The sequence below is a fragment of the Paroedura picta genome, chromosome 3 (genome assembly GCF_049243985.1).
Source record: "Paroedura picta isolate Pp20150507F chromosome 3, Ppicta_v3.0, whole genome shotgun sequence".
Taxonomy (NCBI): domain Eukaryota; kingdom Metazoa; phylum Chordata; class Lepidosauria; order Squamata; family Gekkonidae; genus Paroedura; species Paroedura picta.
Genome location: NC_135371.1, coordinates 174269578 through 174289316, shown reverse-complemented (window position 1 = coordinate 174289316; position 19739 = coordinate 174269578). Strand labels below are relative to the sequence as shown.

Here is a 19739-nt window from a genome sequence, read left to right as displayed (position 1 = left end):
GCTGGCAGGGCGGAGCGTTGGCATAAAGGGGGGCCGGGGAGAAACCCAAATCGCGAACTTTGCTTTAATTAATCGAAGGCAAGATTTATACAGTGGCTCCCTGGCGGCTGCCCAAACCGGCAGCTCCTGAGAAAGCAGAGGAGAACAGCCCGTCCCCTTTGTAGGGTTTCCCTATACATTTTTCCGCCTAGTCACAGTCGGGCTGAGGAAATGTTAAAGGCACTTATAGGGTCAGCCTCTTTGGGGATCAGAAAGGGAGCTTTCCTTCCCAACCCCCCAAAACGAGAGCCCTTCTCTGTGCTCCTTTACCCTGAACCTGCCCAGCCCCGCAGAGACAGCGTTATGCTCGCTAAGGCAGCAGACACGACATCCCGAGGAACAGTGCAAATCCCCCTTTCTCCCCATGGCTGCCGGTGCAGCCGAGCCCCAAAGGACAGCAGCAGGCCCGGCCACACGTGAAGGAGAAGGGGGAAAAAAGTTAAATTTGTGGGGGGAGGGGGGGATTTGTGGGAGAGGAGCAAAATCGTCCAAGTCAGCTTGCAGCAGCCGAACGGCTGGGCTCCGATTTAGGCCACGCAGCAGAAAAAGCACATTCTCGCCGGCAAGGAGGGATGGGGACTCTTCCTTCGTCGCCCTCACAGGATGCAGTCCATGATGTGGATCTGTAGGGTGTCCATGTCCGGAGCCTTGTACTGGCACTTGGGGCAGCAGTAGTCCGGCTTCTCTTCGGCCACGCCGTGCCTCGGCCCCGGGGTCAGCTGGGGGTGGAACTGGGCGGCACCCATCATGTAAGCTAGAAGGGCGGCAAGGACAACGGGTCAACGCGCGGAGCTCAAAGTCCTGTTTTCTCTCTCCCCCCCCCCAGTCTTTCAGGGTGGTGCTCTGCCACGCGTTTTTAAAAAGGGGAATTGTTGCCCAGCCAGGCCCCTGATTGGACACTGGAGCTCTGACAAAGAGGAGGAGTTGTTTTTTGAATGCCCTGCTTTTCACTGCCCGAAGGAGTCTCAGAGCAGCTGCCAATTGCCTTCCCTTTCCTCCCTGTAAGAGGGGTGAAGCTGGGAGAGCCCTGAGATTAAGAAGACGAGTTGGTTCTTCTATGCCGCTTTCCTTTCCCCAAAGGAGTCTCAAAGGAGCTTCCAATCCCCGTCTTCTCCTCACAGAAACCCTGGGAGGGGCGTGAGGCTGAGAGAGCTCCGCCAGAACTGCTCTGTGAGAACAGCTTCATCAGTGCTCTGGCAAGCCCAAGGTCCCCCAGCGGGCTGCACGTGGAGGAAGTGTGGGGAATCAAACCCGGCTTGCCAGATTAGAACCTGCCTCTCTTAACCTAGCTGGCTGGGCAGATGGCAAGACACGTCCCTTTGGCAGGTAACCCCACCTCAGCCCAAAGATCTTCACTGTGTCCCTGGAGGGGAACGGCAACAGCTGTTTCGGGGAAGTGGCCACCACACCGCATGAGAGGCTACAAATGGGTGGGGACCCCTGAGCCAGGCAAGGACAGGGATGGAGGCATAGAGTGCTGAAGCACTGCTGGGTCATGAAACGTCCACTGGCAAGGGCTCATGGGAATTGTAGTCGATGGACATCTGGAGGACCACAGGTTGACTACCCCTGCTCTAGCGAGTCTAGCATCAGTGCTGCACGCTGGCTTGGGAGCGACATGTCCCTTTTCTGAGCTCTGCCTTCCAATATGGCACTGTTTTCTGGCCCTTGACCCACGGGGCTTGTCATGGGCCACTGATTCCCACCTTGCAATTGCAGCTGCAAAAGGAGCAGGGAAGCTGGGAGCCTCCCTGCAGGGTGGGCCTCATTCCAGGGATGGAGGTCAACGCCACTGCTGTTGACAGTACCGTGTACGTGGGGGTGAAAAGCCAGAGGCACCAGAGCCCCTTGTCCCCCTAGCTCCACTGAGCACCTCCTTGCTTGTTTTAAGCCTCTGGTTTCTCCCTGGATGCCAGGGATCCCCCTGCCACGCGGTGAACGGAGGCCGTTCCGGTACTCACGCGTCTGAGAAGGCGGGGGCCGCATCTCGGAGTGGCGGTTCCTCATCTCTTCCATCAGAGCCCTGCGGGAGAGGAAAGAACACGGAGCATCAGCCACAAACGACTCGGTAACTTCTGCCCCTCTTGGCTCCTTGCATTCTTGGAGATGGTAAGCGAAGTTTAATCTCGCAGGCTTAGGGAGGGCAAGCTATCAGACAAGGAAATTGCTATTGAACAAAGCATAAGAAGAGCCATGGTGGGTCAGTTCTATCTATTATTATTATTTTTAGATTTATTTCCCGCCTCTCCCGACAGGCTCGAGGCGGGTCACAACAACTAACCCCATTAAAATTCCCATTAAAACATCAATCTACTAACATGACGGCTAAAAATCGCATCCCTCCCCCAATTATTAAAGAGGTGAAGAGGAAAGGATAGGGGAGTAGCGTAGTGCAGCGTCCTCTTTCTCCCAGCCGCCAGCCAGTTCCTCCGGAGGGCCAACAGCAAAGGCAGAAAGGCTGAAACCTTCATAAGCACCTCGAAAGAGCCCTGCTGGATCAAACCAGTGAGGCCCGTCTAGTCCAGCCTCCCGTCTCCCCTCTGGAGGACGACAACAGGGCCGAGGCCGAGGCCTTCCCTTGAGGCTGCCTCCTGGGTCTGGGATTCAGAGGATTTGTGCCCCTGAACGTGGAGGCTCCCCTCAGCCACACGTGACTCCAGTTTGAAAGCAAAACGAACCCCCTCCTGATAACGGTGCCAGCCCCCTTACCGGCTGGTGCCCTCCGAATCGGCCTTCAGCTTCTCATAGTCCCGCTGCATCTGTGCCAGCTGCTCCACCAGGGCCTCCCGCTGTTCGTGGAGTTTCTCGCGAGCGTGGCGCTCCGCCAAGAAGTCTGTCTTGTAGATCTCCGCCTGAGTGTCGAAGGAGAGGAGAGCTGTTACTTCACGCATTGGGGTGCTGCTCACACACTTTGTTTAGAGGTTGACCAGGGCTCCTCGACAGGGTGCCCATGGGCACCATGGCAGCGTCCCAGGGGCTTGTCAAATCTTTTTTAGAAAGTAGGGTGGGGTTTTGCCCAGCGGCTGGCCACTGGAAGAAGAAGAGTTGGTTCTTATATGCCGCTTTTCTCTGCCCGAAGGAGTCTCAAAGCGGCTTCCAGTCACCTTCCCTTTCCTCTCCCCACAACAGACACCCTGTGAGGTGGGTGAGGCTGAGAGAACCCCGATATCACTGCCCGGTCAGAACAGTTTTATCAGTGCTGTGACTAGCCCAAGGTCACCCAGCTGGATGCATGTGGGGGAGCGGGGAATCAAACCCGGCATGCCAGATTAGAAGTCCGCACTCCTCACCACGACACCAAACCGGCTCTCCCTCCGGCTCACCTGCGCCTTCAGGACCGGCACGGTTTCCATGACGGTTTTGTGCTGCTCGGCCTCCTCCTTCAGCTTGTCGATCAGCTCCTGCTTGGCCACCAGGGCCTCCTCCGCTTGCTGCAGCTGGTCCGACAGTTCGGCAGCCTGCTGGTCCAAGACCTGACGAGGGACACAGAGACGGCGGTCAGGAACAGGAGGGGGGAGGAACAGCGGTCAGGAACAGGAGGGGCAGATAAGCCTTGCAACTGTCCCAGAGGGCAAACTGAGAAGTTTAAAAAAACACACACAAAACACCTCGGAAGTGGCCCAAGAGAGGGAGGAAGCCTTCTCAGGAAGCCCTGCCACCTCCTTCCCTGCCCACGAGGGCTACCAGTTTCCCACCCACCGGGACTTTCCCCGCGGCCTTCGTGGCTGATCCGCTCCTGCCCTTGTGGACGGAAAGGAACGCAGGAGGGGCCTCGCGGCCGCCACCCCAAGCCTCGGCCCACCTTGATTCGTTTCTCGTTCTCCATGCTGGCTTTGATGTGGGCATCGTACTCCTGGAAGAGCTGGTGATAGGCCCCCTGGAGCTGGGCTAGTTTTTTCCTGTACCGAGGGCAGAGAGAGACAGAGAGAGAGAGAGAGCATCAGATGATGGGGATTTGGCACAGGGTGGACAACACCTAGCAGAACTGCCCCTCCTTCCCAGGGCCAGTTTACCCATGTGCCACATGCCATGGGCCCTGCACTTCTAGGAGCCCCACAAGATGCCTCCCCTGATCTGGTGCAGCCTTTTGCCTCCCCCCCCCCTTTCCCCTCTTTAAGGACACTTGGGGTGACACCCCTTTCCACCCCTGCCCCCAATCTGGCCACCCCAGCTGCAATGGAGCTCCGCTAGGGCCCCGCAAATATTCTGGCACTAGAGGCCCCACTCGTCCCCCCCGGAGCTCTGCCCGGACTCACTTCTCCTCCGTGGCGCTCTGCCTCTCCACCCGCAGGGCGCTGTCCAGGTCCTGCACCTTCAGCCGCAGCTGATCCACCTGGACGCTGTGCTGCTTGGTGCGGGCCTCTGCCTCCTTCTCCAGGTGCTGCAGCCGTTCTCCTGCAGACTGGACCCTGGAAGGAAACAAAGAGGGCGACGCTTGACCGGCTCGCTAGGAGACCCTCACCCTGGCCTTGGCTGGCCCCTGCCGGGCCCACCTTGTGAGATCTGGGAGGCTAAGTGGAGAGACCACCCAGGAACGCCAGGGTTGCCACGCAGAGGCAGGCAAGGGCAGACCACCCCTGCTCATGTCTTGCCTCGACCTGGCTGGTCCAACCTGGCCTGATCTTGTCACATCTCGAAAGCTACGCAGGGTCATCCACGGTGAACGACTTAGACGGGAGTCCCCTACGGAAGTCCAGGGTTGTATCTTGCCTTCAAAACTCTACAGGTCACCAGAACAATACTGAACACGGTGGCGGGCTGGACAAAACAAAATGGCTGCCACGAGGGGGCGGAGCCAGCCGCAGCATGGCTGCCGTGAGAGGCGGAGCCGACCGGAAATCATCAAGGAGTGGGGGTCATGCTTAAAAATCAGTAGCAAATCTTTACCAGGATGTAATGTAATACCAACATCTTCAAGGCAGAGTTGCGCTGTGGAAGGGACAACAACTTTTTAAAATGCAGGGGCTGGCAAACTGTGGCTCTCCAGAGGTCCATGGACTACAATTCCCATGAGCCCCTGCCCTGGCAGGGGCTCATGGGAATTGTAGTCCATGGACCTCTGGAGAGCCACAGTGTGGCCACCCCTGACATTAACGGGACGTCTTCTATGCACCTTCGGTAGTCTTCCTTGCCATAGCATCGGAAACGGCCGGCCTCTTCTGGCCCTCTGTGAGAGAAGTAGGCCGCTTTGGTCGCCCAGTTCACCAGCAGCGTTTTCTTCGGCTTCTCCATCCCAACCGCTCTCCCGAAGAGGGCATCCGCTCGCCTCTTCAGCACGCAGAGAGAGAGACGGAGATCCCTGCCCTCAGTCTCTCACGGCGAAGCATTTTTTCTTTTGCCTGCGCTTTGCTGAAGCTCCTCAAAGCACGGCTGGTCGCAAGCCACTAAGGACCTTCTCTCGGACGCCTCGAGGAGAACCAACAGCCCAGCTCTGGGGCCGGCCAGCCTCTCCCGGAAGGCGTCAAGGTGGATCCGTCCTTTTTGGAGACTGGAAACTCCTCCAGGAGGTCCCGGGGGCGGCCCTCTGCTCGCTGGACTTGGAGGCTCCGGCCGGGGGTTCCGCAACGGAAGGCCTGCCGGGAAACTGGCCTCCTCTGCAGGGGCCTGGCCCACGGCTGCCCGGAACGATCAAGTTCTGCCCCTTCGAGCCTGCTGTGCCCAGGGGGGGAAGGACCACCAAGCAACTGCCTCACAGAGCAGCCCTGGCTCATTGTTTCCTAATGGCTACATCACTGGGCAGGCAAGGAGGCCTCTCAGGCCAGGGCCAGGGCCAGGGCGGGACACAGTCAGGCCAGCCTCCAGGGGAGATTAGGGGATCCCCAGAATTCCAGCTCCTCTCCAGACTGCAGAGATCAGTCCCCTGGAGGAAAGGGCTGCTTGGGAGGGGGGACTCTGTGGCCTTGGACCCCACTGAGGGTCAGGGATGCCAGCCTCCAGGTGGGGCCTGGGGATTCCCTGGAATTCCAGCTCGTCTCCAGACTGCAGAGATCAGTTCCCCTGGAGGAAAGGGCTGCTTGGGAGGGGGGACTCTGTGGCCTTGGACCCCACTGAGGGTCAGGGATGCCAGCCTCCAGGTGGGGCCTGGGGATTCCCTGGAATTCCAGCTCTTCTCCAGACTGCAGAGATCAGTCCCCTGGAGGAAAGGGCTGCTTGGGAGGGGGACTCTGTGGCCTTGGACCCCACTGAGGGTCAGGGATGCCAGCCTCCAGGTGGGGCCTGGGGATCCCCTGGAATTCCAGCTCCTCTCCAGACTGCAGAGCTCAGTTCCCCTGGAGGAAAGGGCTGCTTGGGAGGGGGACTCTGTGGCCTTGGACCCCACTGAGGGTCAGGGATGCCAGCCTCCAGGTGGGGCCTGGGGATCCCCTGGAATTCCAGCTCCTCTCCAGACTGCAGAGATCAGTTCCCCTGGAGGAAAGGGCTGCTTTGGGAGAGTGAATTCTATGTCATTGCCTCCCAGTATAATCCCTGTCTTCCCCAGGCTGCATTCCCAAATCTTTCCCACCCTGGATCTGTCAACCTCCGCCCCATCCCCCACCGGGCGAGTGTCGCATGATCCCACCCCCAGCCTCCCGGAACGCTCCCCACCTCTCCTCCAGGGCCTTCTTCTCCTGTGTGCTGGTCTCCAGGCGGCTCTGGCTCTCCCGCAGCTCCCCCAGCAGGGAGGTCACCTGGGCCTTCAGGGAGGCCTTGTCCTCTCCTACTTGCTGCCAAGGGGGGGAAGCATCACAGGTCAGGGCTTTGGCCACGGGGAAAGGGGCCTGCTTTGGCTTCCCGGACTGGGTGGGGGCATGACTGTGCCGGTTACCTGCAGCTGCTGCTGTGTCTCTTGCTGCCGGGCTGCCACGTGGGCCAGCTCCTCCCGGACCGAGGCCAGCTGCTGACGAAGGGCTGCCCTCCTGCAGTCGGGAAAGGAGAGCATCAGGGGCCACTCTTAAGCTTCTCGCGTGTCCTCAGTGAGTTCAACCGGTCAGTCACCCATAATGATACCCAGGCTGTAGCAGATTAGCCTGCTGAGCCAAACTGGACAGCCCGTCTCCCCACAATCCCCCTCCCGACATGAGCATCCCATCCCTTTTGACCCTCCCCCTTTTGACCTCTGATTTTTAGGGAAAGTCAACTGATAAAAGATGGAAGCGTAGCGGGAGGCACAACACTGGAAAAAAAATATTGTACAGCACATGGACGGTTGCAATTTTCAATCTCTGCACAGCTTCTGTGCACCTCTGGAATTTTGACCCGGTACGGCCAGTGCTGCTGCAAAATGGCTGCCGCTGGAGGTGGAGCCAGCCACAAAATGGCTGCCACAGCTTCGGTCAACAGCAAGGATTCTCCCAAAGCGACCTTTTTAAGCAATCTGCCAGTCAAATCTTGAACGCTCAGCCCACTCATCTCCTGCCTGATGAGCCCTGGCAGAGGGCCTAGCCGAAGAAACTCACTCCTCCTCGGCCTCCCTCAACTTCTGAGTCAGCTGCTCGGCCTGGTCCCCTCCAGAACCCTTCCTGCAAAGAAAGAACAGACGGAGGGGCTGTGAAGCTTCCCTACAATCCGGTTTGCAATGCCCGCTCTCTGCGTTCCTGAATCTCCCCCCCAGCAACGGGAAACCCGTGGGCCAGGCCTTGCTGCTTAGTAAAGCGAAGGGCAAGAAGAAGAAGAAGAAGAAGAAGAGTTGGTTCTTATATGCCGCTTTTCCCTACCCGAAGGAGGCTCAAAGCGGCTTCCATTCGCCTTCCCTTTCCTCTCCCCACAACAGACACCCTGTGAGGGAGGGGAGGCTGAGAGAGCCCTGAGGATACTGAAGAAGAAGAGTTGGTTCTTATATGCCGCTTTTCCCTACCCGAAGGAGGCTCAAAGCGGCTTCCATTCGCCTTCCCTTTCCTCTCCCCACAACAGACACCCTGTGAGGGAGGGGAGGCTGAGAGAGCCCTGAGGATACTGAAGAAGAAGAGTTGGTTCTTATATGCCGCTTTTCCCTACCCGAAGGAGGCTCAAAGCGGCTTACAGTCGCCTTCCCTTTCCTCTCCCCACCACAGACACCCTGTGAGGGAGGGGAGGCTGAGAGAGCCCTGAGGATACTGAAGAAGAGTTGGTTCTTATATGCCGCTTTTCCCTACCCGAAGGAGGCTCAAAGCGGCTTACAGTCGCCTTCCCTTTCCTCTCCCCACAACAGACACCCTGTGAGGGAGGGGAGGCTGAGAGAGCCCTGAGGATACTGAAGAAGAGTTGGTTCTTATATGCCGCTTTTCCCTACCCGAAGGAGGCTCATAGCGGCTTACAGTCGCCTTCCCTTTCCTCTCCCCACAACAGACACCCTGTGAGGGAGGGGAGGCTGAGAGAGCCCTGAGGATACTGAAGAAGAAGAGTTGGTTCTTATATGCCGCTTTTCCCTACCCGAAGGAGGCTCAAAGCGGCTTCCATTCGCCTTCCCTTTCCTCTCCCCACAACAGACACCCTGTGAGGGAGGGGAGGCTGAGAGAGCCCTGAGGATACTGAAGAAGAAGAGTTGGTTCTTATATGCCGCTTTTCCCTACCCGAAGGAGGCTCAAAGCGGCTTACAGTCGCCTTCCCTTTCCTCTCCCCACCACAGACACCCTGTGAGGGAGGGGAGGCTGAGAGAGCCCTGAGGATACTGAAGAAGAGTTGGTTCTTATATGCTGCTTTTCCCTACCCGAAGGAGGCTCAAAGCGGCTTACAGTCGCCTTCCCTTTCCTCTCCCCACCACAGACACCCTGTGAGGGAGGGGAGGCTGAGAGAGCCCTGAGGATACTGAAGAAGAGTTGGTTCTTATATGCCGCTTTTCCCTACCCGAAGGAGGCTCAAAGCGGCTTACAGTCGCCTTCCCTTTCCTCTCCCCACAACAGACACCCTGTGAGGGAGGGGAGGCTGAGAGAGCCCTGAGGATACTGAAGAAGAGTTGGTTCTTATATGCCGCTTTTCCCTACCCGAAGGAGGCTCAAAGCGGCTTACAGTCGCCTTCCCTTTCCTCTCCCCACCACAGACACCCTGTGAGGGAGGGGAGGCTGAGTGAGCCCTGAGATTACTGAAGAAGAAGAGTTGGTCCTTATATGCCGCTTTTCCCTACCCGAAGGAGGCTCAAAGTGGCTTAAAGTCACCTTCCCTTTCCTCTCCCCACACCAGACACCCTGTGGGGTGGGTGAGGCTGAGAGAGCCCTGATATCACTGCTCGGTCAGAACAGCTTTATCAGTGCTGTGACTAGCCCAAGGTCCCCCAGCTGGCTGCATGTGGGGGAGTGCAGAATCGAACCTGGCATGCCAGATTAGAAGTCCGCACTCCTAACCACTCCACCAAACTGGCTCTCAACGGCAAGGAAGGGGCTCAAAGTGGGTTCCCCAACCTGTCTGAGCCTGTGGTCGCCGTTTCGGGCTCTGAAAGCAGGTGGGGGGGGGTGCACCCACAGAAGTGGGGCAGCTTAACACAAGGTGGCTGCCCAGAGGGGCAGAGATAGCCCCAAGCATCAGGAGCGACGCTACGCCGAACGGTGATTCATCAATGTTTCCCACACAAGCTCAGTTTTAAGATGCCTTTCAGTCCCCACAGCCCACCAGAACTCCAGTCGCTATCTCAGCCTTTCTCAATTTTTTTTCCCGTTAAGAACCCCCTGAAACATTCTGTTCTGGTTGGGTTTTCGGTTTCCTTTTCTTTTTGCTGAGGATGCAACAGTCAGAAATCAGCAATGCACATCTAGAATCATAGGGACCTCCTGGGTCATCTAGTCCAACCCCCTGCGCCATGCAGGGCACCAACCACCCTATCGCTGACACTGTAACCTGAGTGCACCCTGGGTGAAACTCTGAGGCCTGCTGACCACGGGAGGCTTCCAAACACCTTGTAGGTTGGCCTTGACCTTACCTGTCATCCCCGGACCCCTGCAACGACTCCACCTCCAGGGGGCGCTCTGCCGGAAGACCATTCTCCTGGGAAGGAAGTCACATGACATCATGAGCTCGACTCGGCCACTCTAGCTGTCGCCGTCACCTTCCAGAACTCGCCCGGAGTCCTGTGGCCATCCCAAATCTTTGGCCCCAACACCCACCGCTCCTCTTTCGCCCCAAGCTCTTACTTTGACGTTTGCTTGGGACTCCTCGGGGGGCGTCGAGTTCTTCACCACTTGCTGTAGTGTGGAGATCTCGGATTGCAATGATAGCTTCTCCCTCTGCAGGGCCTCGTTGGCTTCTTGGAGGGCCGTCAGGGCTTCTTGGAGGGCCTCCAGCCGCTCCTTCTGCTGTTTCGGCATTTCCGGGACCTGGCAAGGCATTTGGGAGAGGGAAAGTGTGGAATTGGGCGTGGGGAGCTTAGGACAAGCAACCCGCTCTGGATCTGGATGCCTGAGGACGGGGAACCCATTGTGCCAAACTGCCCAAGCCTAATTCGCGATGGACGGTGACTTCAACACAAGGGAATCCAAAATCCAGCCAAAGGAGAGGGCTTGCCTACTAACCAGAACTGAAACAGAGTAACGGACTATAACCACACTTGTGGCATGAGCTTTTGTGGATCCAATCTGAAGAAGGGAGCAGAGTCCTGAAAGCTCCTCCCCTGCCCCCAAATTGGGTTAGTCTTTCAGGTGCGCTTGGACTTGAAGAAAGACCAAGATGGGTTGCTGTGTTAGGCTGGCTGAGCACTAGAAAAGAGGAAGGGTTCAGTAGCATCTAGAAATCTAAATAAATAAGTAAAAAATCTTAAAGACTACCAAAAGTTGTGGCAGGGAGAGAGCTTTGTTTTTTTTTTATTATTATTATTATTGTTGTTGTTAAAATTTAAATTTATTACCCGCCACTCTCAGCAAAGCTGGCTTGTGGTGGGTTAGAAGGTAAAATAAGTAAAATACAAGTCCCCTAAAAAACCCACCTAAACACAACAATTCACAAAATAGAAAACCAGCAACAACACGACGGCAAACCAAACCCCCAGGTCAGGGCAAATTTCTTCGTCAGCTTGGTGTGGTGGTTAAGGGCGGTGGCTTCTAATCTGGGAAGCTCGGTTTGATTCCCCGCTCTTCCACATGTAGTCAGCTGGTTGACCTTGGGCTAGTTACAGTCCTGTTACAGCTGTTCTCACAGAGCAGTTCTGTCTGATTTCTCTCAGACCCTCCTACCTGTCAGGATATCTGCTGTCGGGAGAGGAATGAGATTGTAAACTGCTTTGAGACACCTTCTGGTAGAGAAAAGTGAGGTATTTAAACCCAACTCTTCTTCAACTTCAACAACTTAAATCCAACTCTTCTTCAACCTTGTGCGTTTCATAGAATCATAGAGTTGGAAGGGGCCATACAGGCCATCTAGTCCAACCCCCTGCTCAACGCAGGATCAGCCCAAAGCATCCTAAAGCATCCAAGAAAAGTGTGTATCCAACCTTTGCTTGAAGACTGCCAGTGAGGGGGAGCTCACCACCTCCTTAGGCAGCCTATTCCACTGCTGAACTACTCTGACTGTGAAAATTGTTTTCCTGATATCTAGCCTATATCGTTGTACTTGTAGTTTAAACCCATTACTGCGTGTCCTCTCCTCTGCAGCCAGCAGAAACAGCATCCTGCCCTCCTCCAAGTGACAACCTTTCAAATACTTAAAGAGGGCTATCATGTCCCCTCTCAACCTCCTTTTCTCCAGGCTAAACATTCCCAAGTCCCTCAACCTATCTTCATAGGGCTTGGTCCCTTGGCCTCCCTCAATTAGGGAGGCCTCCCTCAATAAGTTTGGGAGTCCTCAATTAGGTCCGTTCACAATGTGCTCTTGAGACGAGGAACACTTTATACAACAAATACCCCCCTGTTCAAGGCACGGGCAGAATCTCTCAACAGAAGGAAGAGGCTGACACAAACAAGGTGAGTATTTTCGATATTTCCCTATTTCACATCACGACGACAGACGTGGGCAGCCTACCGAAGTCTTAATGCGCCCCCTGTGACCTCACCCCAAATAATAAGCCGGCCAATCTGCCGCCCCTCTTCCCACTCCTCTGCTGGAGGTCTCCCCACCTGCGACCCCTCTCCCTTCTGCCCCCCACCCAACTGCCAGTTGCCAACGGTCAGCGTTCTCCGTCCCTGGCCGGACTTCTCAGGACGGTTCTGTCCCTAAGCGCAGTCCATAAAAAGCCAGGCATTCTTGCAGATGCAAAGCTGTTTAAAACTTGTTTGACGGCCGAACAGGGGGGGGTGGAGGGGGGTAGTTAATCATTAATCTTTAATAAAGGTTTAAAAGTTGTTCCAACGTTTATCCGGTGGCATGACACGTCACCCATCCCTCCCAAAATGGCCAGGGATGGGACTGGGGCGTGGGTGGGAAGCAGAGGGGCCCGGGTGGGTGTGAGCACAGCTCTGCTTCTCAAACGTATTCTGCATTATTTTGCCGGTTTTCGGGTTTCTCCAAGCCTGAAGGACATTTCAAGGGTTTCACAATGGTGGGGGAATTTAGACAGGCTGGTTTAAAGATGTTAAAAGGGTTGAGAATGACAGCTGGTACTGTAATTCCCTGGTATAGATTTATCGCAGGGGTGGCCAGACTGTGGCTCTCCAGATGTCCGTGGACTACAATTCCCATGAGCCCCTGCCAGCTGGGCTCATGGGAATTGTAGTCCATGGACATCTGGAGAGCCACAGTTTGGCCACCCCTGCGTTATGGTAAGGCATCATTTGGACTGCTGTGTACATTTCTGGTCACTGTATTTATTTATTTATGCATGCTGGCTTTCACTTTCCAAAATATGAGAGCCATCAAGGGAAAGTCAGGGGCAGCCAGTAGGGAGGGCAGGCCCTCCAGAGGCTCCACCACTTTGGGGTCCCAGTCCACAGATTGAGCTCCATTGAATGGGACCGCGATCATGAAAAGTTGGCCCTTGTTTTATAGGAAAGAGCTGAGCGAGTTTTTGAAATGGGTTTCCAAACAGTTTTTGTGGGGTAAAGAGAGTTTGAACCAGACCGGGGAATCCAAACAGGCCGATCAATCTGGACAGGAGAGGACCCCATATTTCATTGGTTCCTTGGGGAACACGGCGTGCATCTCCGCTTTCTCAGCTACATCACAAGCTCACATTTTACTTCTCCAACTAGATCAGCCTTTCTCAACCTTTGCACCTTTGAGAAACCTCAGAAGTGGCCACAATCTTGGAGAATATGGCCGGGAAGCAGAGCTGTGTCCACACCCACCCGGGTCCCCTCCCCTCCAGGCCCATCATTGGCCATTTTGGGAGGGGGAGAGGCAGGTTGACATAACCACACCCGATTAATGTTTAGCAATTTTTTTAAATATCTAAAAATTTTAATTTCCTCCCACCCCTTCGGGAAACCCTTCGAGGGCCATCAAGAAACCCGCAGGGTCCCACAAAACCCTGGCTGAGAAAGCCTGACCCAGACAGAGGCATAAATCCATACCACAGCCAGCACATCCTCCTCTTGAGTAAGGGTCACATGGTCTTCCGACGCTCCGGAGGTCCCTTCCTCCAGGGATGGCTGTAAAATGGCCTGTGGGCAGGAAAGCAAAATGACCGAAACCAATTATTGTCTAGTAGCCCCCACTCTTGTGATGAGCCTCTTGTGGCGCAGAGTGGTAAGGCAGCCGTCTGAAAGCTCGGCCCATGAGGCATGGATTAACTTTATCCTTATATACTATGGTAGGAGCCTCTTGTGGCGCAGAGTGGTAAGGCAGCAGACATGCAGTCTGAAGCTCTGCCCGTGAGGCTGGGAGTTCAATCCCAGCAGCTGGCTCAAGGTTGACTCAACCTTCCATCCTTCCGAGGTCGGTCAAATGAGGACCCAGCTTGCTGGGGGGTAAACGGTCATGACTGGGGAAGGCGCTGGCAAACCACCCCGTATTGAGTCTGCCATGAAAACGCTAGAGGGCGTCATCCCAAGGGTCAGACATGACTCAGTGCTTGCACAGGGGATACCTTTACCTTTACCTTTAGCCCCCACTCTCTTGATCCCAACGCATACCTCCTCCATGTGGGGCAGGACTTTGACACCCACGGGGCAGTAAGGGGGAGGAGAGCTGGAGGACGGAAAGCGCCCCTCTCCCGGCCCGCTCACCTGCTGGCTCTTCGGCGGCTCCAGTTCCCGCACCGCCCCCTCCAGCCTCCGCCGCAGCTCCGCCCGTTCCGACTGCAAGGCCACCACGACCGTCCGCGCCTCCTCGAACTTGCGCAGGAGGAAATCCTTCTCTTCTTTGTGGGACGCCTGGAAGTGCAGGAACTCCCGGTAGCGCTCCCGTAGCATGAGGTTGCTCTGCCGGATGGCCTCTGACCGGAGAACAGACGGGAAGGGGGGACAAGCAATGCGCCTGAGTCCCCAAGGGAGCCAGAGCCCTTGTGGTTGTCGTCGTCGGCTATTCGGCTGTGTCTGACGCTTGGCAATCCCATGGCACCGCCTCGGCCCTGATCCCGCATTGCCTCCCTCAGCCGATGGCATCCAAGCACCACGCCCTGACATTCCCCATATAGGGACTGATGTGAATGCCCTAGGCCAGGGGTAGTCAACCTGTGGTCCTCTAAATGTTCATGGACTACAATTCCCACGAGCCCCTGCCAGCAATGCTGGCAGGGGCTCGTGGGAATTGTAGTCCATGAACATTTAGAGGACCACAGGTTGACTACCCCTGCCTTAGTACATTTCCCTTCTCCAGGTCTCCGTTTACTCTGAGAAAGGATCACCGGATCCTGCTCCGAGTTTATATTTCCCAGACAGAAGAAGAAGAAGAGTTGGTTCTTAGATGCCGCTTTTCACAAACCCAAAGAAGGCTCAAAGCGGCTTCCATTCGCCTTCCCTTTCCTCTCCCCACAACAGACACCCTGTGGGGTGGGTGAGGCTGAGAGAGCCCTGATATCACTGCTCAGTCAGAACGGTTTTATCAGTGCTGTGACTAGCCCAAGGTCACCCAGCTGGCTGCATGTGGGGGAGCGCAGAATCGAACCCGGCATGCCAGATTAGAAGTCCGCACTCCTAACCACTGCACCAAACTGGCTAACCAAAGTCAGAATAACTTCTTTTTCAGTTGTTAGAAGTGGATTTTTTTTAATCATTAGACTTTATTAGTAGGACAAATGTACGAGAGGCCGAATAACTTATTCTTCCCTTGTTAGAAGGACATTTTTTATTACCAGATATTGTTATTATTATTCCTACGGATCTTTTTACAAACAAACTTATGATCCAGTCATGAATCTGTCACTTCCAGGGTCTCAGAGCTTTCCCTCCGTGCCCGACTCACCTTTGAGGTCTCTGTTCTCAGACAAGAACTGCTGGATCACATCGGGTCCTAGCAGTTTGGCCGGCAGATGGGGGGCGGCAGCTCTGCCAAGGGACGAATCATCTCCCATCATGCTACAGTCGCTGCTGCCTGGCTGCACCATGTTACTGCTCTACCCCTTTGGGGCTGCTGCACACGTCCACGGGGGCCCTGAGGAGGAACATAACACAAGAACATGAGAAAAGCCCTGCGGGATCAGACCATAGGTCCATCTCGTCCAGCCTCCCATCTCACATGGTAGCCAGCCAGTTCCTTTGGAGGGCCAACAATGGGGCAGAGGTCGAGGCCTTTCCCTGAGAAGACCCTCAGAAGAACCCTGATGGACCAGTGGTCCATCCAGTCCAGCCTCCCGTTTCACCCAGGGGCCAGCCAGTTCCTCTGGAGGGCCAACAACAGGGCAGAGAGGCCGAGGCCTTCTCCTGAGAAGACCCTCAGAAGAGCCCTGCTGGGTCAAACCACTGAAGGTCAATCTAGTCCATCATTCCGCATCACACAATGGCCAACCAGTTCCTCTGGAGGGTGAACAACAGGGCATGGAGGCCGAGGCTTTCATGGGAACCATCAATGGTTTCATGAGAACCATGAGAACCTCAGAAGAGCCCTGCTGGCTCAGACCACTGAAGGTCCACCTAGTCCAGCATCCTGCATCACACAATGGCCAACCAGCTCCTCTGGAGGGTGAACAACAGGGCATGGAGGCCGAGGCTTTCATGGGAACCTCAGAAGAGCCCTGCTGGGTCAGACCACTGAAGGTCCACCTAGTCCAGCATTCAGCCTCACACAGTGGTCAACCAGTTCCTCTGGCCAGCTAACACCAGGGCACAGAGGTCAAGACCTTCCTCTGAATAGAACCTCAGAAGAGCCCTGCTGGATCCGACCAGTGATGGTCCGTCTGGTCCTGCTTCCCATCTGGAAAACCCACAAACAGTTCAGTTGTACAGACACACCCGATGCCTACAGCCAGCGTGGGGCTCATATAATTGAAAGTTAAATCCTTGGTCCATAGAAAACACCTCCAGAAGAAAGCCAAATAGTATGAGCCTAATTGTGGGGACATTTTGCTGTTGGAAGGAGGATGCGGCTGTCATATGAATTTCTGTCTCCTCTCTGAAATGTTACAGCTCGGCCGCAGGTTGCTCACCTGAGGGGCAACTAAAGCCAGAAGGGGGGCCAAAGTCAAGAGTTGAGTTTTAAGCTTTTTTGCGTGCTTGGATTCAGTTTCCTGGCCTTCAGCTTGGGAGAGCGAGGGCCAGGCATAAGAACATGTTGGCAGCGCATGGGCCAGCACAATCAGGTGGTCTTGATTGCGGAAGCTCAGCAGGGTCAGACCTGGTTAGTATTTGCATGGGAGACCACCAAGGAAGTGCCGGGTCGCTCTGCAGAGCTACACAATGGCCAACCACTTCATCTCTTGCTTTGACCTGGATGCCCCAGACTAAGCTTGGTTAGCACAGCAAGGGCAGAATCAAAATGAACACAGGGAACCTATCAGGACCCAAACCCAAATGCGATTCAACCCCTAAGGCAGTGGTTCTCAACCTGGGAGGCCAGACCCCTTTGGGGTCAAATGACCCTTACACAGAGGTCGCGGGGGGGGGGTGCCATCCACACAACAGCCTTGCGGGGTAGATTGAGAAAGGATGTTCCTGCGGGAACTGTCATCATTCCACAGGGCCTGCAAGACGGAGCTCTTCCGCCAGGCTTCCGGTCGAGGCCGGGCAGCAAGAAGATCTAGCCCCCCTCACAAATGTGACGGTTGCGTCTGTCATCTGCCCCCTCCCTTTCCCTTCTTAGGGGGTGTGGAACTGGGTTAAGTTATATTGAATTTTGCCGCCATTCTTGTCATAACTTTAGTAATTAATTGTACTATGTTTTATTGTGCTTTTATTGTTTTAGGGCAGGGGAAGTCAAACTGCGGCCCTCCAGATGTCCGTGCTCCTGGGAATTGTAGTCCACGGACATCTGGAGGGCCGCAGTTTGACTACCCCTGTTTTAGGGGATTGGTTTTATGTGACCCGCCTCGCCCTCTGGGGGGAGGCAGGATATAAATTAAATAAATATTAATATTAATATTAATATTAGTATATTAATAATAATAATAATAATAATAATAATAATAATAATAATAATAATAACGCTTTTGTCTGTCTAGAGCAGCGGAAAAGAGCCAGATTGGCATAGTGGGACAAGAGGCAAAACTGAGCCGAGAAACCCCGGAAAAACTCAATTTATATCCAACCACAAACAAGGGATCTTCATTTGGTCAGTTTCGGTTTAATTTCTGCGAGACAACCCTTGCCTAATTTCATGGTCACCACAACACGAGGGACTGGATTAAAGGGTCGCAGCATTAGGAAGGTTAAGACCACTGCCCTGAGGGGGCTTCCTCAGTGGTCAAATAAGTTTAAATGCCCTTGTACGGTATAAAAATAGATAATCTTGGGCCTTGCAAAGTGGCATAAATATCTAGAAAGTGAAACTCCAACTAGTATGCACATATATAAGACTGTCTAGTACGAAGCCCACATTGCGAAATATCGTTCAAAAGTCACTGCTCTGACACTTGTCCCACTCAAAGGTAATTCTTGTGTGTTAAGCAGAAGCTCCAAAGTAAACATTTATACATATATATAATATATATGTTAGTTGGAGGTGCTCTTTCAAAATTCCCTCCCCACCCAGCTAGCCCCATTATGATATATTCTTATAGTTTTACATTTAAACTTCTTTGACCACCAAGAAAGACCTTTGAGGGGTCAAAAAGCACCTGGTTTTTGTTTCTTGTACGTTTCAAGCGTGACTGTTGATTCTGCGATTTTATCAGCGTTTCTAACTTTTATGACCTGCACGTAATTGTAATGTGTTTGGATTTTAAACTATATATTGCAGCTCAACCTTCAGGTTCCTAACTTGCCTTGTCAGGTTGGGTTGTCGTTTCCCTTTTGGGTTATTCTCTGGGCAGGAGACTGACAAGCCAGGGTTGCCACGCAGAGGTAAACAAAGGCAAACCCCCCCCATCGGTCTCGTACCTGGACCCAAATAGTCCGGACTAGGCTGATCTCATCACATCTCGGAAGGAAAGCGGGGTCAGCCTGGGTTACTGTTTGGAGGGAAGCCCACCGAGGTAGACCAGGGTTGCCACGCAGAGGTAGCCGATGGCAAACCACTTCTGTTTCCCTCTGCCTTGACCGAACCAGGGGTAGTCAAACTGCGGCCCTCCAGATGTCCATGGACCACAATTCCCAGGAGCCCCTGCCAGCGAATGCTGGCAGGGGCTCCTGGGAATTGTAGTCCATGGACATCTGGAGGGCCGTAGTTTGACTACCCCTGATGCTGCTATGAGCTCTGGGAAGCTAAGTGGAGAGAATTCGGAGGGGAGTCCAGGGTTGCCACACAGAGGCAAAGCAACAGCGAGCCACAGGGTCACCACGAACTGGCTGCAGTTTGACAGCTACCCCCAAGGGCTATTTCTTGTGATCACTAAGTAGAGCCTCCTGGTTCAGCAGTAGTATACCCCTGAACATGCAGGGAGTGGGGAGAAACGAGAAAACGGCCCTCTACCTCTACACTTGCTTCCAGGAAGCTTTGTGGGACTAGGTCAACCTTTGATCTCATCCCCCAAAGTAGTACAAAGGAACTCTTCCCCCCCCCCCGCAATCAGAGGCAGGCTGTTCAAACAGTTACCAACTCGGCTTGAGAAATTCCTGGAGACTTGGGGGAGGGGGCAGCACTCTGGGTGAGAAATCCCCGGGGATTGGGAGGAAGGGGAAGGGCTTCCCCAGCGACCCAACGCCCTCCAGTCCAAACTCCCGAGCTGCCACTTCCTCCAGAGGGGCTGACCCGCGTCCCTCGGGGCCCTGTTGGGATTCCGGGAGACCTCCCGGACCCGCCGGGAGGCTGGCAGTTTTCCTGGCCATAGCAGGCGTTGCGCAAAGGAGAAGCGGGGCTGGGGGAGAGAGGACCGGTCCGCTTCAGGCGTCGTGGGAAGGCGGCGGGTGGCTGGGTCGGCCGGCCTACCCTGCAGGGCTGTCCTTTCCCAGTGCAAGCCGTCTGCCGGGGGGAGAGGTCTTCTCGGGAGGGAGGGAGCGCGCACGTGCCCGGGTCCCCGCCCTCCCCCCGGGAAACCTCCCGTTGCCGGCGGGGCGCGTCACCTGCGGGCTCCCGGGGCTGCGGGCAGGCCGGCCGGCCGCTTCCTGCTTCCTCCTCCGCGGTGGCTTCGGGGCGATCCGGAAACGAGCAGGCGGCCGGAGCAAAGCACCCGGAGAAGCGAAAGCGCCGAGCAGGGCGGATGTGACGACGCCAGGCCCGAGGGGGAGGGGCCGGGAGAGGCCCGGACGACTTTGCAGGGCTGTCGTGCCCGCTCGGGGCAGGTTCTCCCATCTGCATGGGGCTGCTCTGCAAGGGGGAGGTTGCATTGCAAAAGGGAGGGGTGTTTTTTTTTGCAT

The 19739-nt window shown here is 55.2% G+C and overlaps 1 protein-coding gene across 2 annotated transcripts; it reads right to left on the bottom strand.

Moving 5' to 3' along the window:
- Positions 1-48: 48 nt before the first annotated feature.
- On the bottom strand, positions 49-19596 carry IKBKG (inhibitor of nuclear factor kappa B kinase regulatory subunit gamma). Of its 2 annotated transcripts, none has more exons than XM_077329746.1 (15): positions 19446-19596; positions 15256-15444; positions 14079-14287; positions 13425-13514; positions 10119-10301; positions 9908-9972; positions 7476-7538; positions 6845-6935; positions 6625-6743; positions 4296-4448; positions 3842-3938; positions 3363-3512; positions 2749-2891; positions 2001-2062; positions 49-793 (listed from the first exon to the last, which is right to left on the bottom strand). In XM_077329746.1, the coding sequence occupies exons 2-15, from the start codon at positions 15395-15397 to the stop codon at positions 636-638; spliced, it is 1725 nt and encodes a 574-aa protein (XP_077185861.1). In that variant the 5' UTR covers positions 15398-15444; positions 19446-19596; the 3' UTR covers positions 49-635. The 2 variants fall into 2 exon arrangements, with proteins under 2 accessions (XP_077185861.1, XP_077185862.1); XM_077329747.1 differs by having other exon boundaries at positions 19312-19464.
- Between the last annotated feature and the right edge of the window lie 143 nt (positions 19597-19739).

Coding starts and splice junctions, on each gene's coding strand:
- IKBKG (XM_077329746.1), bottom strand. CDS start 15,397: ATGGTGCAGCCAGGCAGCAGCGACTGTAGCATGATGGGAGATGATTCG. Junction 13,515..14,078: donor AGCCGCCGAAGAGCCAGCAG/GTGAGCGGGCCG, acceptor TCCTGCCCACAG/GCCATTTTACAGCCATCCCT. Junction 10,302..13,424: donor AGGAGGATGTGCTGGCTGTG/GTATGGATTTAT, acceptor ATGCCTTGCCAG/GTCCCGGAAATGCCGAAACA.